Source organism: Dermacentor variabilis, unplaced genomic scaffold (assembly GCF_050947875.1).
Source record: "Dermacentor variabilis isolate Ectoservices unplaced genomic scaffold, ASM5094787v1 scaffold_12, whole genome shotgun sequence".
Classification (NCBI taxonomy): domain Eukaryota; kingdom Metazoa; phylum Arthropoda; class Arachnida; order Ixodida; family Ixodidae; genus Dermacentor; species Dermacentor variabilis.
In genome coordinates, this window is record NW_027460280.1 from 53,696,673 (window position 1) to 53,717,933 (window position 21,261).

At 44.7% G+C, this 21,261-nt stretch overlaps 1 protein-coding gene across 1 annotated transcript in view; it reads left to right on the plus strand.

Annotated features, from left to right (window-relative positions):
• The window catches only part of Rrp5 (Ribosomal RNA Processing 5), a 132,759-nt gene that overhangs the window by 49,504 nt on the left and 61,994 nt on the right, over positions 1 to 21,261 (plus strand). Inside the window, exons 14-19 of the mRNA XM_075677314.1 lie at positions 6,746 to 6,934; positions 10,594 to 10,668; positions 10,749 to 10,844; positions 12,479 to 12,689; positions 16,508 to 16,633; positions 19,399 to 19,526. Of these exons, the coding sequence (XP_075533429.1) occupies positions 6,746 to 6,934; positions 10,594 to 10,668; positions 10,749 to 10,844; positions 12,479 to 12,689; positions 16,508 to 16,633; positions 19,399 to 19,526 (825 nt within the window). The remainder of the gene's footprint in view (positions 1 to 6,745; positions 6,935 to 10,593; positions 10,669 to 10,748; positions 10,845 to 12,478; positions 12,690 to 16,507; positions 16,634 to 19,398; positions 19,527 to 21,261) is intronic.

Below are 21,261 nucleotides of genomic sequence, written 5' to 3' on the forward strand. Positions count from 1 at the left end.
TATCCGATCGGCGCCAGGATTTGTGCGTTTGCGACCATCACTTTACACCGGAAGATTACTAACGCAATAGCATTTCGCGAGGCCGTTATTAGAGTAAATGCAAGCACAAGGGGACAGGGCCTGGCCGTGTCCCCTTACGTGTCGTTTCACGGGATGAGCAGAAGCGCAAATATGAATGGTCTGCACGATGCAGCCACCTGGTGGCACAGAGCTACACCACACACAGTAGCAGTAACAAAATATATTCTTCTTTGCTGCTGGTGTAAATTTTTCACAGGAGTGTAATCTTAACACGTTGTTTTTGTAAATGTTTAAAATGTTTTACACTTGGTTAGAGCAATATTAGCTCTTTGTTTGGCTGGTTGAGCTCTGCGCCAACGGGTGGCTGGACCATGGAGACTGATCAGGCAACTCACGTACGTCTACGCTAAAGTTCCTTCATCAGCTTGAGTTTATGCTTCCGCCGTTCCGTTGAAACGCCCGGCTACCTTGTGATTACCGGAATACCAGACACGTTCGGTGCTGCTACAGAATGCTTGCAACGCATGATGCTTCGATAGCTCTCACTTGGGCTCGACTGCGCAGCTGGCGAGCGTTTGGAGAGGCTTTGCGCGCTTGCTCCTAGAGAACTGGAAGTCGACGACACGACGTGCCATCATGACGCAGAGCCAGTGAAGGCGGAGCTTAGCCCGGATCACTTGGCGAACAAGTTGAGGAGAAAATGCATGACTATCGAGGAAGGTAACGTGTAATGGTCCGTAGCTCTCTTAAAGGGACACTAAAGGTTAATATTAAGTCAACATGGACTGTTGAAATACCATCCCAGAAACCTCGAAAAGCTTGTTTCGTGCGAAGAAGAGACTTATTTTAAGAGAAAATGTGTTCTGAAGCATCCGCGTACCTCTAGCGGAGTTCAAATTGCTCACTCTCCGATTTAGGAGTGGTGATGTCATGGTCTCATAGTGACGTTGCGTCGTCGGTGAGTAAAATGGCACCCGCAGACGGTGCTACGGCTTTTTTGCACAAAACGCAAACGCGTGGCCAGAAACAGAGCCAGGACAAAGCCGACAGCAGCGCGAAAGCAGAACTGTGGTGGTTAGCAGAAGGGATAACACGCGACGATAAGCTGGTTCTTGATTTTATTGCGCCAATTTTGACACTCGTTGCAATGGAGGACACTGACCACGACACATTGGCTCGCGATGCTGGGCTCGACTTCAGCGATTTAAGCACTGATGAATGTGATCTGCTGCTGAGGACTGGCGCTGCCGGCGCCGTTGCGTACTACGACGGCAGCTGTATGTCATGGCTGTACATATTCGCACATTTGTAGCTTTTCCTTCGTGAAAACCAAATGCCGCACTCACCGCCCCATCTTCGACCTGCAGTTGTTCTTGCGCTTCGGAGAATGCAGGCAAGACCGATGGAACAGTGCTACGGGAAAGCATTGCTTTGAAAGGCACTCCACACGACTTCAGTAAGTCGGCGTTAAACTCCTGATCCTCTGGACAAAAGTGCAGCGAGCAAACTATGCGATTTTTCAGCTCTTTGTCAGCGCGCTGTGGCAGAGGTACGGCACTTAACCACTTCGAACGGAGAGGTTCACTCGTTGGCACACAGTGATAAGTAACGTTGGATTCGCCGCTGCAACTGCCCTCGGCCAAGTTCCGCGGACCGTTCGCGCATCACACGACATCACATGGATGTGGCATTCTCGCTGCTTGTTCCAAATACAAGTTTCGCGAGCCAGCAGAACCAACACAGCACGACGCGATAACGAAACAACTGCAACTCCAAAGCGCGTGCGGCGCAGAGTCGAGCGCGCAGAGTCGAGCGAAAACGAAACCTTTCGACCACCCATGCTACTGAAGGGTAACCTCAAAATGTTATTTTTTCTTAGAATTGAACAGAAGTAGACAAGTAGCATTTTCTTCCGTCTTATAACCTAATGAAATGATCTTTTTAATACGAGTAGTTGAGTACTAGTGACATAAATTATGATGAGGAGTGCCTTCATCATTGGGCTAGTACCGGAACATCGCTGGGAGGTCTCAAATCGTGTCACGCATTTACCTCAATTTCTCGTTACTAAAGCTCTGTTCGCGATTATATTGATGCCTTAGACATTTTAGAGCATTGCTTTATCACTTTAACTTGACTTCATAGTAACCTTTAGTGTCCCTTTAAGGGGGGGGGACACGGGTTGTGGCGACCAAAAATCGCGAAAAAACTAGATTTTTTTTATTGCATTTTTGGAATACACAGCTATTATTGCATCTACATGGTTCATTTCATACCGATAACATCAATATTTTAGCCGCAGTGACGCCTTATATGATATGTGCTAGCTGAATTTCAGGCGAAACGCGATGAAACGGCACATTTTCGGAAACGCGCGCCTGCTCTTCCACGTGTGCTAGCACGGACATCTTGGTCTCATTTGAAAGAGTCGACTTCTCCCTTCAAATTCCCGCCAGAACGGGCCCCATTCACCCATTGGCCACTTAGAAAATGCGTGGCAAAGGAAGGTACTTGACCTTGCCTCCCGATTGGTGGAACTGCATGGCCATCGTCTGCTCCGCGCTTGGAGCCGCGCATTGAGGTGCGCCATCTTGCCCCAGTGTCAGTGAGAAAGCAGGACGCGATGTCTGAAACGAAGCGCAAATTTCGCATGCGTCACAAGTTTGATGTGAAAAAAGTGCGACGGACACTTATCGAAAACTTCAAAAACGCTGCTCGACACTGCAAAACGTTCAGGACGCCACAACACCAGCGTCCGATGCCGAAATCGTCGATGCAGCAATGGCAGGCCTAATGACCGTATCGGCTGCTGCAGATACTGTGACAAGTCCGTCTGCCGCAAACCCTTCGATCAACGCTCACATATGGCAAGATATGATCTACCGGCAGCCCGCCGAGCTGGAGGAGGAGGAAGCGAAATCCAAAGCAAAGCTATTGGAGTTGTCTTCCGCTCCAGTGACAGAGAGGAAACGCGAGTTCGTGGGTGACAGTACTGACGATGCACTTAGCCCGCCTGATGGGACTGCGTTTGCGATTGTGGACTTGAGTGCCGTGAACACTTTATTAACGTTCGCGAACTGCAGTATCTGCAATTGTGCCTTAGAAATCGTCCAAGACGAGCGGGAATACGGACTCGCTGTGAAGCTGTGTTTTATGTGCACAAACTGTGGAGATTGCGTCGGTGTGGAGCTCGCCGCGCCTTCACAGTGCTGAATGAATGAAACCCTTTGCTGTGAACATTTTGGCTACGCGTGCCATGCAGGCAATGGGGAACCGACAGACTGCGTTCAATGACGTTTTCTACTTGATGGGCATCAGCCATCGCGCTTTTCACACGAAAACGTGCCATAGATACCTAAAGACGAAGTTGACACCAGCGCCGATCGCGCGGCGTGTAATCTGACGAGCGACTGCGTGTGGTCGGTTCGGGAACTTTACACCAAACTGAACGTGGGTCATACTGGGAACGTCACGGTGTCGTATGACGGGTCACGGATGACCCGCGGTCATACGTCCCATATCGGCATCAGAACCGTGATCGAGTTGTTCAGTGGACTTGTGCTCAACTTTGTTGTATTGAGCAATTTCTCTGCTGGGTGCGAGTCGGGGCCTAAGGAGAGTGACCTTTCCTATGGAGCCTGGAAGAATGGCCACAAGTGTCAGAAATAATAAGAAATCTGGGGAGATGGAGGTGGAAGCTGCCCTCATCCTTTTCAGATGATCATTGGAGCGGCAAAATCAGCGGTATACAACTGTACTTTGTGACGGAGACAGCCGCAGTTATCTCGCTTTACAAGATGATGAAGTGTATGGGCATATCGCAATTGAAAAAGAGGACTGCGTGAATCATGTGCAAAAGCGCATGGGGACGGCTTTGCGCAACTTGGTGGCAAAACGCAGAGGCCCTGGACATGAGAGTCTTGGTGGAAAGGGCCGCTTGACAGCAGACTTGATCTCCAAGTTAACCTCATACTAAGACCCACAAAGGAGATGTAGATGCCACTCAAAATGTAGTGATGACCACATATCACATTACATCAAACGATGATGTGGCTAATCACACTCTTTGTCCATCAGGCCCAAACTCCTGGTGCAAGCAAAATGCTGCAGTGGCCAAGGGTGAGCCGGTTCCAAAACATCCTCGAAAGCTTCCTCCTCATGTGTTTCAGGCTTTACGTCCCATATATGAACTTCTTTCAGACAAGAAACTGCTGCAACATTGCCAGCTTGGTAAAACACAAAATAACAACAAAGCTTGCATTCGATGGGCACTGGCGCCAAAAGACCGGCACGCTTCTTTGTTCATGGTGGAGGCTGCTGAGGAAGAGGCAGTAATAAAGTTCAATGCAGGCAATGCAAGGGCCTCAAAGAGCATAATGAAAGAACTACGTCTAAATCCAAGCCAGCAAAGTAGAACCCTGTGGCCAAGAAAGATGGACGTCGAATGGCAGCATCAGCCAAGAAGCGCAAAGCATCAGAACACTTGCGGCATTCCCTCAAAAAGCAGCACACAGGGGCTGGGAGTCAGCAGGACTACATGCCTGGTGCCTACTGAGCTGTTCCAGCTGTAAATTTGTAAATAAAATAGGGTTTCGCATGTTTTCTCACTTCTCAAAACGTGTTTTTGGGTCACTTCACCAGATTGTCGGAGTGACATCTCATGAACTAGAACAGCTAGAGCAATAATTCTTTCTTTAGCAGAAAGCCTAATCTGCATATTATAAAGTGCTGAAAGCAGAATTTCAAATTTGTGCGCATGTACATTTCCATTTTATTAATTTTCTTTTGGTGTGGTAGCCTTAGGACAAGGAAAGAATTTTGATCACTTGCAGAATAGCTAATTAGAATTTCATTTGAAAACTTTTTGCAGCATTGCAGTTATTGCACATTATCGTATCTAGCTATGCAATAATATTCACTTTCTGCTGAGCAGTGTTTTTTTTTCATTGTCTCTGGAAACAATAGAGTGGCAGCACTGTCAATATCCTGAACTGATGGACCTACAAGAAAAATTATTGCATATTTCAAATCAGCAAGAAAAACTAAGTAAGCTTGTTTATTTTCATCAGATTTGGCTATAAGATGCAGGAAATAATCTCCAAAACCCATGTGCCCCCTTAATTGAGATGTTTCACACAAATTGTGGTGCGAATGATTAACTTTAGCTGTACCCTACGCGTCTACAAAATTTGTCCGAACCGTTTCAGGGGCCCTTTAAGCAAGATTCCACCCTTTTGCCACACAACAATAATCGTCATCTGTCTTGTCCGCATTTCCTTTCTCTAACGTGGTGAGCCCGGTACTTGCCGGTACATCAGATTACCTCCAAGATGGGGCGCACTGACAGACATGCGCAGCCATGACCATGCTAGAGGAAGAGATGTGCGCTCACATGCCCCCCTCCCCTTGCTCGCATGGGAACACTGCGCGCATCAAGCCACCATCCTTCTCTGCTCACCCTCGCAAGCTTTCCCTGGCAGCCACAGCATATGGCGCATGGGGCGTGATAGGATATTAGAGAGATTTAGTGTGTCCGGTATTCTGGTTAACACACGCGGGCGGGGGGAGCCTTGCTGGGGGAGCAGAGGCGCAAATGTGAGGGGCCTGCACGTTTCAGCCACCTGGTGGCGCAGACCTCAACCAGCCAAACACAGAGCTAATATGGCTTTAACCAAGTGTAAGGTTACGCTGCCGCCGAAAATTTACACTCGGAGCAAAGTAGAATATGCTTGGTTACTGCTCTACTAGCTTTGTGTTTGTCTGGTCGAGCTCTGTGCACTCTACAGGCTTCTCATGCTTATGCCTCCGCCCATCGGGCAGAACATCCCGACCCCCTGCATTTACCGGAATACCAGAGATCTCTCTATTATCGTACTTTTGACTTTATACGAAACATGGCGGCAAAAGGGAATTGTTGCTCCACTTTGGCGGCTGCTGCTCTGTCGTGCGGCGTGCGATTTGAGAGATGTTTTGCAAGGAGCCGCATGTAATTCAACAACCATTTGCATCCATGGCAGCTTCTTTTTATTGCCTCTGTTATACCTTTGTGGCTGAAGTTAAATTTAGTTATATTGAAATTGTGTATAAACACACTTCGTTGTATTGAGGTTTAAAACACAGTAACACCTCATTATAACAAAGTTGAATTGGGAGGCAAAATTGCTTTGTTATATTCATTAGTGTGTGTTCCGCAATATTAATATTTATGGGGATTTCAAGGGGAAGTTTACTTACTTCGTTATATCTGTTATTTGGTTTTATCAATTTTCGTTATAGTGAGGTTTGACTGTACATGGAATTCTATAGACAAGAAGTTATGAAAGGTTCAAGACCTTGTTATGTTGAGAATTTTGTTATATTGAAGTTTATTATATCTTGGTTTATCTGTATTCTTCATTGGACTATGGAATAATGGGCATAAGCTGAGGATGGCATCTAAACTAATTGCATTGTTTAAGAAATGTCATTATTTTCATTTATGAAGGTTAGTTTGATTTAAATTGTACCTTGTAATTAAAGAAAAATATTGAGACATTGACTAGCTTCATCCTTTATACCTTCCAAGAAGAGAATGTCCTCTGCAACAATACACATCACATATAATGCAATTGTCCCATGCATAAATTTTATAGTAGAGAACACATCGTTCAAGGTTCCTTGTTTTACTATATCTCAATTTCTCCCTCGTCATTGATGTGCAGTGTAAGGCCTTTTGTTCTTGCAGGTTGTCTCTGGTAGCATTAAAGCAAGGGTAAAAGATGGCTTCACTGTGCAACTTCGCTCAGGAGAATGCGCATCTCTTCCCAGGGAGCACCTGTCAGATTTTGAGCCTCACTGTGCACATCTTCATCGACTGCTTGCAGAAGGGACCAATCTCACCAACCTTGTTATTTTCAACTCCTCAGGGAATCTTGTATCCTTGCTTGTTTGAAACTGTTTTACAAATGCTTTTATCTTTCTTGTCCTCTTTATTGGTTGTGTTGACACAAGTGTTTTGTAGTGGCTGCTGTGTTGAGTCTTTTTACTCAGCACTTCATTGAGTAGAGTCCATTAATAATGGACACTCGAAGTGTTTCTTGCTTTCTCTCTCTCGCAACTTGAGCATTGCCATGCAGTATTGGTGCTAACAACCAGGGCTGGGTAAAGATACTTTGAAATTGTACGATGATACTGATAAAAAATATTGAATTGACAAGTAATTGAAATATGATACTTGCCATTTGTGTCTTAATATACTTTGATAAGCAAGTTAATTTTTCATTATAGTACCTCCATTCTAGGGTCGTGGGAAGGTTACAATAGTTGGCTTGTACTTTCTTAACTCCTTCCATCAGACTGCATTCCTTTTGAATTTACTGTGTTAAAGGGACGCTATAGAGACAAATAACTTGAGCTACATTAGTAAATCACCCTTCTTCCCTTTATTGATATTCTAGTGTTGTGCAACATTCTATTTTCTCAAGAAAATCTAGGCAGACTGACGCTCGTAATTTTTGAAGTTGGAAAGTGCAGAGTTCCTTTGGGGCACTGTGTCCTGTATTCATATTCCTAATTATGTTTGGTGCTTAGAAATAAGATTTAAAATAAAGCTGTCATATTTTAGAATAAGCTTTGCCAAAATTTGCTAGCCGTCAGTGGCTCAGGACTTCTTTGGATTTTGCTATTGATGTACCTTGTATATTTAAGGGACACTAAAGAGAAAAATAAGTTCAGCTGTATTAATAAATCACCTTTCTGAAATATCAAAAAAGCCATTCTTAGAGGAGGCTTGGTAAGCCAGAAAAGATGCCAAAATGAAAGACCGGTGGCAACACTGCCTTGGAAGCTCCCACACCAGCATGTTGTGACATCATGGATTTTGACAGCATTTGCTAGCGTCTAGTTAATTATTTATCAGTACAGATGGACTATATTGTATTCTAAAAGAACTATAGATTAAACTTAGTAAGCTTCAAGAACTTTTACTGTTCCACAACGGCAAAAATATGAAAATATACTTGGAAATTTGTCTACCAGAGCTGTGCAGAATTTGAAAAACTGAATTTTTGTATTATGCTTTTCTTTTGTAATAATTGCCATTTTATCTCAAAATTACATCTGTCATCTATCTATCTGATCTTTCTATTGCCCCTTTCCCATCCCCCAGCGTAGGGTAGCCAACAAGGCACATTCCTGGTTAACACCCCTGCCTTCTCTCTTTCTTTCCTCCTACTCCTCCTACATCTCTTATTATGTGTCTCAAAGGCACCAGCTAGGTAATCGCAACTTCATTGATATTCCAAATAATGTATCAAAACAGCCCCAGCCTGCCACATGTTTAGGCTGGAAACTAGGAGTGCAAGTATAAAACATATACTGTCAGTATATCAGCAGGAAAAAAAGAAAATTGTGTGCAGTAGATGTCTATGATCTGGCTGTGGTGAGGGAGTGCCCCGTAAGGAAATTGAAGTGTGATATGGGTGGGGCTGACTAGTAGCAGTTGATGTATGGGTATGACATAGAGAAGTAATGGCAGTCTACCTGATGCCTGGAAGGCAACTGCATGAATGCAGGCTCGCTGGTGGTTTCTATTGCTTGCTGTAAACTGAAGGCATTAGTGTAGTGGTGGTTGGCTGCTTTACAGTTTTGCTATGGAGTAGGTGTGATTGAGTGCATTTTGTCACATGTTTGGGAAATGGTGGCTGTTGGTAGGAAAAAGTAAAAGCCTTCACAGCAGAGCTTCATGATGTTGAACATTACGTAGGCCTTTTGCTCCCTTGTGAGAGAAAACAAGGAACGAATGTTGCTTGCTGGTGTTGCAGCAATAGGAGAAATGCACTGCTGTGTGGAGGATAGCACGTCTGCGTCCATTATTACATAAACCCTCACTATAATGAAGTCATCAGTACACGTGTTGTAAATTGTATTTCGTTAAAAGTGGACTGGTTATATGACTTGTAGTAATATGAAACATACACTCCAGGAGTGTGGGAGCTTGTAAGACGCATATTGAGGCAATGCCGAATACTTGATATCGATAATGTGACAGTGGTGAAATTCTGCTGATGCCTGTGAACAGCTGCCTCATCTGTTGATTATTGTTACTTGATCCAGTTAATTCCAAGGAGCTGCCACCATGGGGTAGAGTGACCTTTGTAGTGCTCCTTGGTTCAATAAATTGCTACAAGAAACAAAGGCTCATTGGGTATGCTGTACGAAGCAGTCTGATGCGGATTTCCTAACTCTGCACATAGTGAAAAACGGAGCCAGGTGCTCGCGCACTTCAAATATTCAGTTCTAAAATGCATGCACTGCTGTACGGATCACAAGAAACATTGAATAAAGTGATTTCAATATACTTAGAGTTTAATGTATACTTGGCAGCATTTCATTTGCTTCTGGCCTTGCTGTTTACTAAGCCCTTTTTAAAAATTATTTTGCTAGAATGCTTCTTGGGCAACATTATACAACTTCCAGTGTATAACGAAAGCTTCTGATGGGGCCTGTATAGGGGCCCTTTAAGTCAAGCTTTTAGGAGTGTGATTTACAATTTTGTAACTTTTTAAACACGCGTCACAGGGGTGGCTATGGTTTATATATATACCATATTTGGCATGATTCTAATGCACTCTCGAATTGAATGCGCAGCCAACTTTAGCGGGCCTAAAATTAGGAAATAACAGTACACCTAAATGTAACATGCACCTGAATGTAATATGCGCCTGATTTATAAAAGAAAAATATAGCATGCCCCCACATTCACGATCAGAAAAAATGAGACATGCAGAATTTACCTTCACAGAAGAATGTGTATTTAAATGAGCTTTCATAATGAAAGTGGTGCATCGTCATCACCATTTGTGCTTCATTGGTGACATATGCCAAGCACACAAAGTGGTATTCTTGAGCAATCACTTTTAGAGACACTGTTATCACTTTCACTAGATTTTACGTTGCTTTGCATCGGACTTGTCGTAATATGCGGCCGAGAACGTTCCTGGCACTCTGTGCAGATAGCAAGCTTGGCACTGTGCCAGAAATGCTGGTCACCATCTATGCCAATGCATTTGATGCTGAGCCGCGCAGAATCTCGCGAAAGTGATGGTATCTCCGAAAGTGATCGTAGTTGAGCATAAAGGGAACCCACAGCAACCGTCAAGAAAAACTTTGCCGCCATCTTGTCGTGGCAATGGTGCTGCGTCTGATGATAGGCTGTTGCCAATGCCGTGAACACAGTTGTGGTTTCATATCCGTTCTAACGCGTAGCCAATTTCCGGACCCCCCCCCCCCCCTTTTTTTTTTCAGAAAAGAGGTGTGCATTAGGTTCATGTAAATATGGTATATTTCATTTCACTGTGAGCACTCAAGTTCTTTTTAGACATTTTGTTGCCATTATTTTCATTACACAGGTTACTGGACAAACGTGACTGAATGCTGTGCTGAGCAAAACAAGAACAACGGTGAAAGCAGGCTCCTGTTTTCACTTTGTCCTCCTTTTGCACATTGTCTCAAATTTCCAACCCCCGCCTTTGGCGTGTTTTCCCTAAATGCTGTGCCATTATATTTAAGGTTTCCTTAACTGAAAGCTTACAGGTGGTGTCACGGAAAACATCGCTTGTGAATGCAGCTCAGAGGGAATTGCTTGTTTCTTGCTTTGAAGATATGGAGGTGGGTACTTCTAGAAACTGTGTGCATGTGTGTTAGTAATTCACTGCACTGTGTGTACTAAACTGCAATTTTTGTTTCAGCCAGGTACTCTTGTGTTTGGTGTCCTGTTAGCCTTTGTGAGGCATGGTATGCTCCTGGAGCTGCCTGCAGGCATCCGAGGCTTTGTTCCACTCAAGGTACGTAGCATATGAGAAATCTAGAAATTAATTTTGCTGCAGTTTGGCAAATGTCAAGGATTGTGACTACATGCTCACTTTTTCTCATAAGCATAGTTGCCTGGTATGATTTGGAGGGTTTTTAACTTGGTGTTGCCAGGTCAAAAGACCACCAGCATTTAGTTTAATCTTGAATAAAGGAAAAATCAGACATCCACCTGTTCGTTGCTACGAACGGGTGGATGTCTGATTTTTCCTTTATTCATTACTTCTCTTCACCTTGCGGGTTTCCGCAGAACTACTATGTCAAACTCTTAGTTTAATCTTTAATCACATCTGCAGAAGTGCGCTGATGTTAATAATGTTTTATGCAGACTATGATAGTTTGAGAATGTGCTTGCTTCAGTACAATAAAGCTTCGACTAGGGCTAGTTGGTATGGCATCTTTCTGCTTGTGCTCTATGCTGTTGTACGAAGGACAAAAAAGAGACAGGCACACATGTGTGCGCACATGTGTCTGTCTCTTTTTTTGTCCTTCGTATAACAGTATAGCGCAGCAAGCAGAAAGTTGCTTCAGTAATATTTCCATGTGTGTTTGTTTATGCTGGATTATTTTTGCTGTTGTTCTTTTATTTGCAAATGCACTTATGGTATGGGTTTTTCCATCCTTTATAATAACCCATGACTGTTTGTAACTAATGCATGGTAAGCACAGCTTCTCAAGGTTTACAGTTTTTAGTAGATAGGTGGTAGGGTGCTCCATGTCACTCTTTAAAAGTTAGCTGCATGTAGTTGTCTGATGTATGATTGTCTGATGTCATGTATTCTGATCGCTGTCCATAACAGCAATGCTTGCCACTGAGCAGCTGCCCCACCTCCTTTGTGTGTGTGTGTGTGTGTGTGTGTGTGTGTGTGTGTGTGTGTGTGTGTGTGTGTGTGTGTGTGTGTGTGTGTGTGTGTGTGTGTGTGTGTGTGTGTGTGTGTGTGTGTGTTTGTGTGTGTGTGTGTGTGTGTTTGTTTGTTTGTTTGGGGGGGGGAGGCGCATGGGCACAAGTTCACCTCAAATAAAGGGTCTCTTTTTCCCTGCATCGTCCAATGTCTTCATGCATGCGTATTATACGTAAAAATATGCAAACAGTTCTTATAAGCCATTGTCATAATCTTGGGAATGTAGTATGACTGCTCACTCACAGTAATTGAGTGGTTTAACCTAGGGTCTCGTACATACATCATTTGTTACTGTACTTTATAGATTGCCAAAAGTTACGTCGGGGAAAGTTTACGAAGGTTGTGCTGTGAAAACTTGAATATATGCTCAACTGTGATGCATATATTAAAGTGCATATATTAAAGTGGTTAAATTATATTAAAGGTAATCTAGCTGCTTGCAGCATGATTTGGAATTTTAAGATATTTGCATGGATGGTGTCTATATTTCTTTAGAAACTGTTTATGCAAAATGCCTCCACATGCTCCATGTTGTTTCCTAAAAGGTCATAGGTATGTGGCCCCACCAATACTTGCCTTTGTTGATTACATTGTCACTGTCATTACTCGTTACCTAAAAGGGGAATGATGTAAAATTGGTTCTTCATTTTAACCTTCATAATATGGCTCTGTGGTTGCATTACTCTTTTGTCTCTGTGGTCACGCAGGATGTTGCAGATGAATTTCTTAGTGATGCATCCAAGTCAGGGTTTGTGATTGGCCAGTGCCTGGTAGCCAGGGTGACCAAAGTGGATTCTGAAAAACAGCAGGTCTGGTTAAGCACAAGCATGAGGAGTTGTGGTGAAAAAAACTTCGGTAGCACCATGGAGTGCCTCGCAGCACAACTTACTGATGAGGAACTTCTCTCAAGATTGGAGCGTGAGTAGCTTTTTCATATTTTTCTGTAAACTTTTGTACAAGGAGCATGATCATGTTACATGAAACATTATTAATATAGGTGTGTGAACAAATACTTACCCCTTAGTATTTTTTATTGAAGCTGCGCTGCCAGCTCATTCACCCTCAGTTTCCTCAAGTGATGTGTTGCAGAGGAGTTCCACCCAGATGTACTGATATAATTAGACTAAGTGAGGTGACTCTTCACCGCAGGAATCGGGAAACGATGACGAAGCCGGGCATAGTGAGGATAAAGAAAAGTGTGAAAGGTTGTATTCATTTCATTGGTTCATGGATGTGATTCTCGTCTGATTCTCCAGTGGTTCTTGTTCACACGTGGGCCAGCACGACCTTAAATAACCTCTGGCGGTCTAGCCATAGTCGCCGTCTTCCACCGGAGCCGGTCTTTCCCTTTTGTCCATCCTTGGTGTCAGCTCGGGAAAAAGTGTGACGTCGTCTTGACCTCCGGTTTTTTCTTCTATTCTTTTGTGTCAGCTCAGGTAAAAGCGGGACGTCGTCTTGACGTTCAGTTTTTGCTTATATCCTTTTGTGTCAGCTCGTAAAGAACGAGGTGGTGTCGATTTCGGAGAAGAGGGCAATTATGTTGACTTGGAGAAGCCCGTTTGAATGCTTCTCACACCTGACAGGTCTGTCATAACAGTACTTATCTGTGCCATCCGGAGCGTTTAGTATCCTGTAGTTCTTAAAGCCATGCACGACAAGTGCACCGGTGTAATGAAAAGCCAGCGCAGATCATAAGCGAATAATCCAGTGCCTGGTAACCTTAGGCCCACATCGCAATGCTCTGGTGCTCTAAATGAATAAGCATAAGAGTGCTAAAAGACACGTGAGTGATACTTGCTTTCCATGCTGGAAATAGTGGGAAAGCACTCAAAGTAGCTCACTTGCGGCTTACGAAAGAAAGGTGCAAGCGGTTGCTGCAAGAGATTAAAGCTGCGTTATGATTTATATAGCATCATTATAGACACAACATCATGCAAAGACTGATAAGTGTCAACCTATGAGTTAGGGATGGAATACCATTGTTCTGCATGGTTTGTGATGGCACCCCTCGATGGCTCGAGTGCACACTGGCAACTCGAAGGAAGAGCCAGCGTCTAGTGGAGAAAAGCGTTTATTTCGCAGCAAAGTGTCTGCCCAGGTTGCACTCAAACAACTGCCCTTGTCTCAACCCAAGCGCCCGTTTTTAAAGGGACACTAAAGGTTAATATTAAGTCAACATCGACTGTTGAAATACCGTCCCAGAAGCCTTGAAACGCTTGTTTCGTGCAAAGAAGAGACTTACTTTAAGAAAAAATGCGTCCTGAAGCGTCCGCGTACCTCTAGCACAGTTCAAATCACCCACCCTTTGATCGAGGAGTATTGACATCATGGTCTCATAGTGACGTTGCACCGTCGGTGAGTAAAACGGCTACCGCAGACGGCGCTACGGCTTTTCTGCACAAAACGCAAACGCGCGGCCAGAAAGAGCCAAGACAGAGCCGATAGCAGCGCGAAAGCGGAACTATTGTGGCTAGCGGAAGGGAAAGCGCATGACGATAAGCTGGTTCTTCATTTTATGACGCCAACTTTGACGCTCGTTGCAATGGATGACCCTGATGACACATTAGCTCACGATGCTGGGCCCGAGTTCACCGACTTAAGCACTGATGAACGTGACCTGCTGTTGAGGGCTCGCGCTGCCGGCGTCGTTGCGTAGTACTACGACGACGGCTTGCTTTAAAAGGCACTACACGCGACTTCAGTAAGTCGGCGTTGAACTCGTAATCCTCTGGACGAAAAGGCTGCGAGCACACTACGTGATTTTCTGGCTCTTTGCCGGCGCGCTGTGGCAGAGGTACTGCACTTAACCACTTCGAACGGAGAGGTTCACTCGTTGGCACACAGTGATAAGTAACGTTGGATTCGCCGCTGCAAATGCCCTTGGCCAAGTTCCGCGGACCGTTCGCGCATCCCACTACATCACATGGACGTGGCATTCTCGCTGCTTGTTCCAAATGCAAGTTTCGCGAGCCAGCAGGACAACCGCAGCACGATGCGATAAAGAAACAACTGAAACTCCAAAGCACGCGCGGCGCAAAATCGAGCGCGCAGAGTCGAGATAAAATGAAACCTTTCGATCACCCATACTACTCAAGGGTAATGTCAAAATGTTATTTTTTCTTAGAATCGAATAGAAGTGGACAAGTAGCATTTTCTTCCGTCTTATAATCTAATGAAATGATCTTTTTAATACGAGTAGTTGAGTACTAGTGACATAAATTGTGATGAGTGCTTTCGTCATTAGGCTAGTACCGGAATGTCGCTGGGGGGTCTCAAATCGTGTCATGCATTTACCTCAATTTCTCGGTTACTAAAGCTCTGTTCGCGATTATATTGATGCCTTAGACGTTCTAGAGCATTGCTTTATCACTTTAACTTGACTTTCTGGTAACCTTTAGTGTCCCTTTAAAAGCTCGGTCTATGGTCAATCAGCTAGTCAATCGTCACACCCTACTGTGGAGTCGCACAACCACCACAGGAACAAACAAGTACATGTACGTGCCTGCTTCCGCCTGCCCCTACGAGAATGACATAACATTCCGTCAAACCTTGCATGCATTTCAAGCTGCTCACTGCCAGTAGTCACCGGTCATCATCCACTTGGGCGAGCAATTATCGGTCATTGGTCCTCTGCAGCAGCACAGGTTGAAAAGCAGCACCCAGCGGGAATTCCTTTCCCCCTTAACGAAGATCTCACTGTTACAGCTTGTCTCTACCAAACACGCTCTCCACATCTGCTTCTTAATCTCTCTGCACAATGGTTTAGGGAACACCGTCATGGCTTTTAACATCATTTCTTTGACGACCCTCGTGTGCATTGCTGAATGACCTCGGTGCCACTGCAGCCGCATCCACTACAATGATGCTTCTTCCATAAAGACTTCTTAGGAAAACATGGCAAACCGTAGCAGGCGCCCCTACTCTGAATCTCTTAAACTGACTATGCGATGCCATTTGTATGTCATTACGATCATTACTTTCCCTGAATAGGGATCACAATCATGTTTTGCTGCAGTAGCTCGACGTTCACCCTTCACTATGACATGCAGAGAGCATTGACACTTCACGTGGGCATAGGCTGGCAAGTTGTCCTCAATATCTGGGAATGCATTTTTCTTGGTAACTCGAGAGCTTGTCCCTTCCCGTTGTGCTTCTTTTTGTTGTCACCAATCCTGTCTGTTCCCTTCGATCACTCGAAGCTGTAGTGCCACGGCATTGTTGCTGGTAGTTTCGACAGCCAAAATCGCTCTCTGCTTGCTGTGTCCATATAGATGCTATTGTGAAGCTCAGCATCGGGGAAATGGGAAGTTGCTTGGCGTGTTCATTGGTGTGGTATGCCATATGCAGGCATGTAGAAATAGAGGATAGCAAGTGATGTCAGGCAGCGAGGCTCAGCAGGGCAACCTTCTCTGACACCTCCTCCCTCTCTTCAAGGCATAGAGGAAACCTAGTTATAAAAAATATAAAGGAAATCCTCATGGGAAATAGGGCCTCGGCATGTGACAGGCAAGTGATAATTTCTAGCACTGAGCGCGCACACAGTATTTGGGAGAGACAAGTGGAGGGCAGGGGTGCTACTCTGGACATTAGCAGAATCTGCTAACTTGTTGAGTTTGCCATTTTGTCAGTTCTGATTGTCTCACAGGGCTGCTACAGCCTCTCTGATCGGCTCAAAACGTCGCCATTGCAGAATTTGGTTGTTGTACACTGTAATTTTAGGTGCATGCATCTTGCAGAAACTCAAGTTCCAAGTATTGGAAGCATCATCAGAGTGACTGTGCAAGATGTGGATGAAGAGAACCAGCTTGCCCATTGCAAGATTGTGGAAAGTGCACTATCTGCCACAGCTGAAACTGTCTCAGGTTTGTGTGTGTGTTTTTTCAACTTTGCGTGCGTTGTAATACTTATATTATGCAGTGTTTGTTCATACAGTCGAACTCACTTATAACGATACCTGTTTTAATAATATGTTGGTTATTACAATGAGAAGCTGCTGCACCATCGACTTTTGTATGTTTGCCATGGTGAAATAATCCACTTACTACAATGCCCCGACACCACATTATTGGTTTTAACGATGAAGTCCGGCTGCTGGGTGTCCGAGCTGAAAGGTAGTGAAATGCGAAATCCTTAAAAAGAAAAAGAAAAGAAAGAAAACGAGAAATTCGAGCTGCTCAACGATGGGCCGCTCCTCCAACAGCTGCTGCGCGCTCATTTTCCAGCCATTTCTGCGCGGCTCTCTCTTGTTGCCCTTTCAGCCTTCCGAACACGAATGGGCTGCGCCCCATACCGCTGCGCCTCACCTTCCGAAACATGAATGGACGGTGCCAACTGCGCCGCTCGCATGTTGCTCGCTGGCTTCTCATTCCGCGCAGTTCTGCGAACAGCTTAATCGCTCGCGTTGGTCCTTGTCGGTTGCATCGAAGTCGTTCCTGGCCACGTGGTTTCTCAGCTTCGCTTGACTCACCGCCGAAACGGAAGATGACTTCTGCCTACTGATCATCGGTAATGCACGACTTTGCCAGTGAAGAGAAAGCGCACAGCTGCAGATCTGGAAACTAAGTGCTTCTAACCGATAAGATGATCGTTGCGAACATGCTTGCATTTGCATCACATAGCGACAGCGACGACGGCAGCGATGACCCAATCGGGCAGGCTGCCTCAACGTTGTCCTCACAGGAGGCCCGGCAGATGATTCAGTACCTCGGGGGCTTCATTTTTGTGAGGAACCTTCCACTGCACAACATGGAGCACTTGGATGCCTTGGAGAATGATGTTGGCAAGCTTCGCCTAAAGGATGCATGGCTGACGGACATCAGCTTTTTTCGTTCAAGCCAGTGAGGAGTACGTGGTGAGATGCTTGTGGCAATCTCTCCTCAACATTCTAGATTTCTCAAGCTGACAGGCTGCCGCGGCAGCCTTCTCGCAATTTTTAAAAGGCCCCTTTTGGGGCCACCAAAGCGATGCCTCGGCAGTGCTTGCATATCGCTTGCCACCCATGACACCTCTTTGCAGTTGTTATGGCAGTGCGATTCTTTAACGCCGACTGCCGCCGCTTGTTACACGCAATCAGAGCACCCAGGAAGCAGTTAAAATGATTGAACACAATCAGCAGCTGGACAGAGGAAGGTGGTTGGGAGGGCCACTGGCCTCCCCGCTTATATAGTTTTCTAACATCGTCTCTGCCATCCCCCCTATTTTGATTTTTTCATGCAACCGGGTTATAACAATGGAATTTTCGTGGCACTTGAATGTTGTCATAAGTGGGTTCGATTGTATTAGTTTTGCAGTACTTATCTCATTAACATTTGCATGTATTGTAGTGTTCATTTCTTGCTGTGTTTTCTCATGATAGTTTTCCAATAACCCTACAGGAATACAGGAACAGAACATAGAACTGTTTATAACCTGCTGTGTGGTGTCAAGAGTTGTCCTTAAAGGGCCCCTCACCAGGTCTAGCCATTTTAAGCTGACACGCACAGAGCATACAGTGCGCACTAATGATTGTATTTGCAAAGCATTACATCACTATGCGCTGAGGAAAGGTCTGAAATTTCAATCCGAACAGTGTTTTCTCTTTCCCTCGTGGAGACTGCTCCAAGCCGGACGGTGACGTACTCGTGTCCCCGCGCCTACGTACTCGTGTCCGCGGTGTGACGTCAGTCATCGAGACACGTGACTTCGACAATTATTCAAGGCAGCATCTGTTATTTGTGTGATCTGTTGCTTGAATTGACGAATTGAAGTTTAGAGAAACTATAACACGTATAAATGGAATGTCTGCATGCTTTTTGTTTTACTTCGCACCGAAGCAAGACAGATGTACTTCCTCTTCGTCTGCTTGTTCCCACGGTCGTGCAGTCATGTGCGCAGGTACGAAAACTATGCCACTTTCTACCGTGATCCAGCACGTGATCATGCTCCGCGATCTGCTTGTGTCTGCCTCAGTATTCGCGTAGCACTGAATTATACCGCTAGTCATCTGTCCTTGTGCACAGTGTGCAAAATTGTGTGCTGCGCGAAACGAGACGAGCGCAACAGCTCGCATGCAATTCCGTTAGCGGAAGTGCGCAGCGCCGGGGAGGGGGGAATGAAGGCGGGGCTAGTTACGTATGCGTCATGTGATCCTCAAGGTTCGGTATGGGACAACGCATGGGGCACTGGAGCTCGCCTCGTGAGATCATGGGTTCGCGGCACTGAAATATTTCTGTCTCGGCTATTAATGAGCGGATTTGAAAACTTTTTGCGGCAGGACGCTCCCTAGAGGACATGTAACAACGTCCAGCGTATAACCAAAGTTTGCTGTGTGCCTGGTGAGGGGCCCTTTAATAACAGTATGTTAAGAATTTATTCCACATGCTACTCTGTCACAGGTGTATTTATTTTTATCAGATAAAAAAATAGCCAAGCTACACTGTGAGTACACTAATATGAAATCTTAAAAATGGCATGATCACTTTCCATGCTACTGCGTAGACTAACAATATCTAGTTAATGGAGCTGATGAGCTCATTGGATACGATATACCAAAAACGTGCTTACTGATGTTTGCAAATTGGCTTTCAGGCAGCTGTTTCCACTCATTGACAATATATGTATTGACACTCCACTTTCATTTTACTTTTAGGCAGAAACATTGCAAGTGGTAGCACACACGAGGCTGTTGTTATCCATTGCAGCACTGCACACTCAAATGTCGAGCTGTGCCTTGACCCCCAAGTTGTGCGGAGTGTCAACACAGCAAAGAGAATAAAGGCAAGGCCTTCTGCTTGTTGAAATTTACCTGCACAGCTGTCACTGTGCCACTTTGATGTGTTTTCAGGTTTCTTGTTTTCATTTTATTTTGATAATTGTGAAGGTTGTTATAGATTTGCACTGTGCAATAAGTGTGGCTTTGCTTTAAGACACTTCTTTTTCTTTTAACTCTGAAAAGGATGTCGTTTGTCTAGTGCAATATATGCTATATATGAAAGGTTTGCCTTGAAATGACTCTTGCCAAGTTTTCAATTATGGGCTATACAGTTAATACTTCTTATGGTAAAGTCATTATGAGCACAAGATTTCTACTGTTTTGATGCAAACCTGTACCAAAACACTTACATAGCTGCGTACATAGTATGTACAGTAGAATCATGGCAATATGATCATTCATAATACAAATTTGGGGATGATAGGAATTTTTAAAAGTCCTGGCCCAAATTCATTAGCTTACAATGTACTAAATTTCTAATGTTGTGAACAGTTTGGTGCCGTGGCAGATGATACAAACAGTCAAGCCACAGCACATTGATTGCATTCCTATTGCCACGGTGATCGACTTCACTCTGCCTTGACATTGCCCCCCCCCCCCCTCCCAAAGAAAGCTTTTGCCTTGTGCAGTATCATGTAACTTGTCGATCATTTTCAAACACCTTGCAACTTTATCAGGAGCCGGCAGTTACATGCGACCCAGTCTTGCCCCGTCAGTAAAATTGACAACATTCTCTGTATACATCTCTGTATTCCATGCATTCCGTCGTCTTCAAGCCGTGATGACAATTTGAATCTTTTCTCCTTTTACACCAGTCAGATCTCACAATTAAAATTAGCTTTGCCGCTACAAAGAAATGTAAACTGATTCTCTTGTCTTGCACAAATCATGTCCTTATCGCCATCAGGCAGCAGCTAGGGCACAGCAATGTAAGGAACTTGAGATAACCAGGTAGATCTTGACATGTCAGCCTCAGAACACTTCAAGTACACAGCTTGCTGCTGCCAAAATGTGCATGAAACAATCGCGGCAGTGATTAAAATTCACGTTGGCCAATAGGAGTGCTTTCTGCGCTCCATGTAACTGCAGTAATGAATTGCCCTGCTAGTTTTTCATTTTTGTGCCTGCTTTTGTTGCTTTTATTTCCGCATGGAGAGATGCAGTGCTGCTACTACAGTCAGGCGTGCCTGCAGACAAATGCCACGAACCCCATTTACATGAAGTGAAGCTCATGTTAACCAGCTGCTAAATTTTGTTGAGTGATGCGATGTCTCTATCGTTTTTGTTTAATTCTACGCTTGCCGTAATGCTGCTTCTGTACCTCATAATAAGCACCCGTCGTTAATGCAGACTTATATCTGAAAACATATCTGCACGGTGCAATGTCTGCACATGCCGTTGTGGTCTTTCTGCCGATGAATACATGTGACATCCCTGAATAAGTGCAGTCAAAGTCGCCTCAAGAAGAGTAATTGCAAATTTATTGGTGGAAATGCACACATTAGTCAACGAAGTCACCAAACGCATGGGTTAATAAGGACGCATGTTGGCGCTATACCACTGATGCAATTCTGCTGCATATGCCGATGAACTGCCATTCCCGCTGCAGTTCTTGCAATTTTAATTTCCCCGAGGGAGCTGCTTGGAAAGGTACAAAGCTAAAGTCTGACCACCCTTTCAGTACTTTTCAGTAAGTACTTTCAGTACTTACTAGAGAGAGATGCGACATGATATATTTAA